Here is a 5,244-nt window from a genome sequence, read left to right as displayed (position 1 = left end):
GGGCACTGTAGCCACGTCGGCCCTGGTCAGCGGGTAGGTGAGGGGCACTGTTGCCACGTTCCTGCTGACCAGAGGCATGGGCGGGGCACTGTTGCCTCGGTCATCGTTGATTGAAGTCTCGTCCCCATCATACGGCCTGGATGGGACGGGAGTTGACCCGCGGCTGGATTGCGTAGCACGCCATGGGTGGCGTTGGCTTGGTGAGGAGGCTTTGGCCGTGCCGGGTTCGGCTGTCTTGCGCTAATTGTTGAGGCCGAGTCGACGTGTCTTGCCGGGTCGGCTAGTCTGGCCGGCTTGCGGGGCTTGGCCGGGTTGAGCGACCCGGCCAAGCGCGTGCCGGTATTGAGGGGCAGTGCCAGCCCCGTTATTTTTTGAAGAGGATCCGGGTTCCGTTGCCTGCCCGGGTTCCATCCCCCCGACAAGGAGTTAGTTAGGAAATACTAGAAGGTTATGTATTTATTTCATACAATACTAGGTATAATAGGCCAGTTATTTCCCCTTGCATGTGTTTTAGTCTATGAAGCAGTTTTTTTTAACATAATCACATTGTTTTGCTGCTTTGATGATTGATTTTCGTACATGTAAACAACCATGTAGTTATTTACTGTTAGAATTCATGCACAAGAAAAAGGTTTCACTTTGATCCATCTTATTCTCTTAGTTGCTGCCTCCATTATTTACTTTTGGGAAGCCTGAATTTAGTGTTCCAGGAAAAGGCAATGTACATATGTTTTTGGATAAACATATGACTACAAGTCAGAAGTTGTTATAAACATGCAATAGAAGTTTTCATTGCATCAAGCAAACAAACTTCAAAATGTGCATGCCACTTATTTTTGGATAACCATTACTGAATTCCCCCCATTATAGTTGACCTCTTATGCAGTTTTTAGTATGATTGACGCAAGGTGGACATCACTATCACCATCGTTCCGGGCAGAAAGGAATATAAGCGGAGATACATGTGGGGTATTGTGTTGAAATAAAAGATGGAGACAAATGTGTATTGGCGAGGAGGGAGGGGTTGTGATATGTTTTATTCTTCCGTTGCAACACACGTGAACATTCGAATGTGCATGTCACTTATTTTTGAATACCCATTACTGAATTTCTTCCATTATAGTTGACCACTTATGTTCTTGCATCAGATTTTTTTATAAGGGCGCGGACAAGTGTGTATTGGTGAGGAGGGATGGGCTGCGATATGTTTACTTCTCCCGTTGCAATCCACGAGCATTTTTGCTAGTCCAAAATCAAAATCTGAATAGCTTCATGTTTACAAGTGACATGGTGGGTAGGCATTTCTAAGAAATTTCAAATGCCACGGTGTGCACTCATGGGACAAATATTGAATGCATTTTTCTTGAGTTCATATATTGAATGTTGCTAGCAAATGGCCAGCACAAGACGTGTGGATCCTTTGAACAGCTTGCCTTTCACCAAAACCAGGCGCACTTTCTATAAAAAAAAAACAAAAAAGGCAGCTGCACACATGACCACGCATAAAGAACTCCTGGCTCGCCAGGTCACCGATCCGTGTGCTCCCATCCTCTACCGTCCGATTAGGCCAGCCAGAGCAATCTCATCCGTCCATCTTCATTATCATCGCCACCATGCGATCCATCCATCTCACTCTCGCTCACTCCTCTTCAGTTCTTATCCGGAGTATTCCGATCCAACTCTCTCCGCTCGCACGCAGCCGCCGCAGACCTCCTCTCGGGAAGAAAAATTCCCCACCTCTCCTCCCTTTCCCCTCCTCGTCCCCGCCGCTTCGCCATGGCCGACGAGCAGGTCGCCAAGCCGGCGAGCCTCCCGCCATATCCCGAGGTACTACCGGAGCCGCCGTTTCTCGCTGTGTTGTAATATTTGTTTCTGGCTTTGGTTCGACGGTGGTTGCCAAGATTTACATTTTGTTGGGCTGAGGTGGTGCCCGAGCTGGATTTCTTACGCTGATCTGTGTTTTTTTTGGACGAGTTCAGATGATACTGGCTGCCATCGCGGCGCTCAACGACAAGAACGGGTCGAACAAGTCCGCCATCTCCAAGCACATCGAGGGCAAGTACGGCGACCTCCCCAAGGAGCACGCTGCGCTGCTGACGGCGCATCTGGTGCGCATGAAGGAGTCCGGCCAGCTCCTCTTCCTCAAGAACAACTACTTCCGCACCGACGCGCCGGACGCCCCGCCCAAGCGGGGCCGCGGCCGCCCGCGCAAGCCCATTGACCCCAACGCGCCGCCCAAGCCCGCCTCGCCGCGCCCCCGCGGACGCCCGGTCAAGCCCAAGGACCCCGAGGCCGAGGCCGCCAACCCGCCTAAGAAGGCCAAGACCGCTCCCGCCCCTGCCGTCGACGGATCCGCCAAGCGCGGCCGCGGCCGTCCGCCCAAGGCGCGCCCCGCCGAGCCGGCGGCGGCCTGACTCGTCCTCCGTCCACCTGGGCGCGGCTGTCGGTTTCTCTGGATCACCCGGGTGCTGGCTGGTTAATCTTGTTCTGTAGTGCTTAATAATTGTCGGTCGCTCTCTTTAATTGTAGTGGTACTTAATTGCCGGGATCGCCGTGTCGTGATTAGGAGGGTTTAATGTGTCGTCGTCGCCATTGCTGTCGTGGTCGTAGCGCTGCCGCCGTTGTTGTAACCTAAGGTTGATTAGGATGTTGAGTGTGCTGATTGTTCAGCTAATGTGGATCTATTTGTACAATCGGTGGATGGATTAACTGTGTCGGTTAGTCATGGTGTTCATGTCCTCCTCTACCAGGTGTCTGCTCCAGTATTTTGTAGTCTACTCTACCTAGTTGTGAATTGTGATCGAGCCTGTTAAAATTCGTTGGTAATGATCACTTCCGTTTTGTCGAGGAGGCGGCTGCAGAATGGCTGTGATGGGCTGCCGAGGGGCTGGGACTGTACCCTTGATCCTCCTATGACGAACTGGTGTCTGCAACTCGCTGGCCTGGTACCTGGTGTGTTTTAAGTCAGTTTGAGGGATGGTATCTCCTTCAAGCGCCCTCTCGTCCAATCTAGTCACTGTCAGTCGAGTACCACAACACAATCTTGAGGAATAATCGCAGCAGGCAACATGCTCGTTTGACTTGCAGCTGAGGTGCATCTCAGAGGCAACCTCATTTATCTACGAAATAAGCTCTTGTCCTGCTTTATAGATAAAACACGAACCAAAATACATGGTCGAACCATATAAGCTTGGACATACAATGGCACACCGTGGGAGGTACAGACTATCAGAATAACTGAGAAAAATACTAGTATCAGAATAACTGAGAAAAATACTAGTATCAGAATAACTGGGATAAAAATGAGTCATATACACTATTAGAGCGGCAGACAGGTTATCTGAAGTGGGCTGCAACAGTAGATCATTGTTTTATCTTCAAACCATTTTTTTATATTACAAAGTAACGAGAGATAAAACCATATTTTACACCACCAAAATCAGATGAGGCATTTGCCATGTGCCCTGGGTGACAATCCCCGACGCTGAAATAAAAATATGAATGTCAAAGATATTTTCCCTATGGTACCACATTCATGAAGTGGTGTCATTGTCTTTTCTATGTCCAGAATATGAGAATAAACTTTTGTATAAAATGTCATTAACATTTTTTACAGCTGTTTCAAGCCTTGTGCTGCTCGGCATGGCCCCATAGCTTCGGCAACCAAAACCAACTATTCGACCAAGTAAGCAATATATGGAAAAATCCGTAGAAATTACTGATAATATGATGTGGTAGATCCCTTAAAACACTAAACACATGTGCAACTATTAGGATTGGAATGCCTTTTCTTGATTTATTTGTACTGTTAATTAGCATAGACGAAGGCATGCTAAAAGCAAGTATATTGTCTCCTTGGGTACATTAAATCTATCCGCAAATCATAATTATCATAGAAATATATCGGTATCATTTCAAGTTGCAACTTTGCAAACTGGAAAGAACGCTGATCAATGGAATTTGAAACATAATTATTACGATTTTTCAATAATGATTTTTTTGCAATGTCAACCACGAAAATAAATCATCGGTACATTGATATTGATATAGCTAAAGGGAAATACCCGAGAACATCTGTTAAACCAGGTATAAAACATGTATGCCACAAGATTTGTTATTACAATGTATTCAAGGCAACATATGAAAATCTATTTGGGATCAAGAGGTGAATGAGGTTAATAGTGCTAAGAGAATTACTGCAAAATTCAAAAGATTAAGGAAGGGTCCCAAAATATGGGCAGAGAATATTTCACAACTGGCCATGCTCGTCAAAAACTCTAATGATCAGATCCCACTGTTTGACACTTTGGAAGAATATAGACCTCTTTCTATTGAGGGATGGAATGGAAGAAATATCCTCAAAGATCATTTGTTCAATCTCCTCTCATATCAAAATGCCTATTGGAAGCAAAGAGCAACTATAAGATCGGTCAAATTTGGAGATGAGAACACTAATTTCTTTCAAGATAAGGCAACAAGTACAGGCACAATCAAATTCAATGCTTACAGGATGAAAACCTAAATGAGCACACAGACCATCAGACTAAAGTTGACATCCTATGGAGAGCTTTTAAAGGTAGAATGGGAACAATTGAGAATTTTTCTCTCTCCCAGATTTGTTGCCAGCTGATGTTTCTTTGTCTAAATTGGAAATTCCTTTCTCGAAAGAGGAGATTGACAGTGTTATTAAAGAGCTTCCCTCAGACAAAGCCCCTGGCCATGATGGCTTTAATGGGAACTTCATCAAAGCCTCTTGGAGCATCATTGCATATGACTTCTATACTCTCACCGGAGATTTCTATCAAGGCTCTATTAATCTTCAATCTATCAATGGGTTATTTATCACTTTGGTGCCAAAGATAGATAACCCTCAACAACCTGCAGATTTTAGGCCCATTTCATTGCTAAACTGCACAATAAAAAATATCAGAAAGTTGTTAGCAAATAGACTACAGAAGAAAATCCTCAAGTTAGTCCACACTAACCAATATGGATTTCTAAAGAATAGATACATCCAAGACTGCCTGGCATGGTCCTTTGGATATGTTCATCAATGCCAGCAATCCAAAAAGGCCATGGTGTTATTAAAGCTAGACTTTGAAAAGGCATTTGACATGATTGAACATACCACAATTCTACAAATCCTTAAGGCAAGAGGTTTTGGAGATAGATGGATTATGTGGATCAAGATGATTTTTTTATTTAGGGGTTTCTTCTGTGCTCTTGAATGGAGTGACATGCAAA

At 45.3% G+C, this 5,244-nt stretch overlaps 1 protein-coding gene across 1 annotated transcript; it reads left to right on the top strand.

Annotated features, from left to right (window-relative positions):
- The first annotated feature begins 1,623 nt into the window (after positions 1 to 1,623).
- Positions 1,624 to 2,746, top strand: LOC109734266 (HMG-Y-related protein A). The gene is made up of 2 exons (XM_020293475.3): positions 1,624 to 1,827; positions 1,980 to 2,746. Exons 1-2 carry the CDS (start codon positions 1,777 to 1,779, stop codon positions 2,412 to 2,414), a joined length of 486 nt encoding a protein of 161 aa, XP_020149064.1. The 5' UTR covers positions 1,624 to 1,776; the 3' UTR covers positions 2,415 to 2,746.
- Positions 2,747 to 5,244: the final 2,498 nt, after the last annotated feature.

The sequence above is a fragment of the Aegilops tauschii genome, chromosome 5, assembly GCF_002575655.3.
Source record: "Aegilops tauschii subsp. strangulata cultivar AL8/78 chromosome 5, Aet v6.0, whole genome shotgun sequence".
In the NCBI taxonomy this organism is placed as follows: Eukaryota; Viridiplantae; Streptophyta; class Magnoliopsida; order Poales; family Poaceae; genus Aegilops; species Aegilops tauschii.
This window is presented reverse-complemented; position numbering and strand designations above follow the sequence as displayed.

Coding starts and splice junctions, on each gene's coding strand:
- LOC109734266 (XM_020293475.3), top strand. CDS start 1,777: ATGGCCGACGAGCAGGTCGCCAAGCCGGCGAGCCTCCCGCCATATCCC. Junction 1,828..1,979: donor GCCTCCCGCCATATCCCGAG/GTACTACCGGAG, acceptor GGACGAGTTCAG/ATGATACTGGCTGCCATCGC.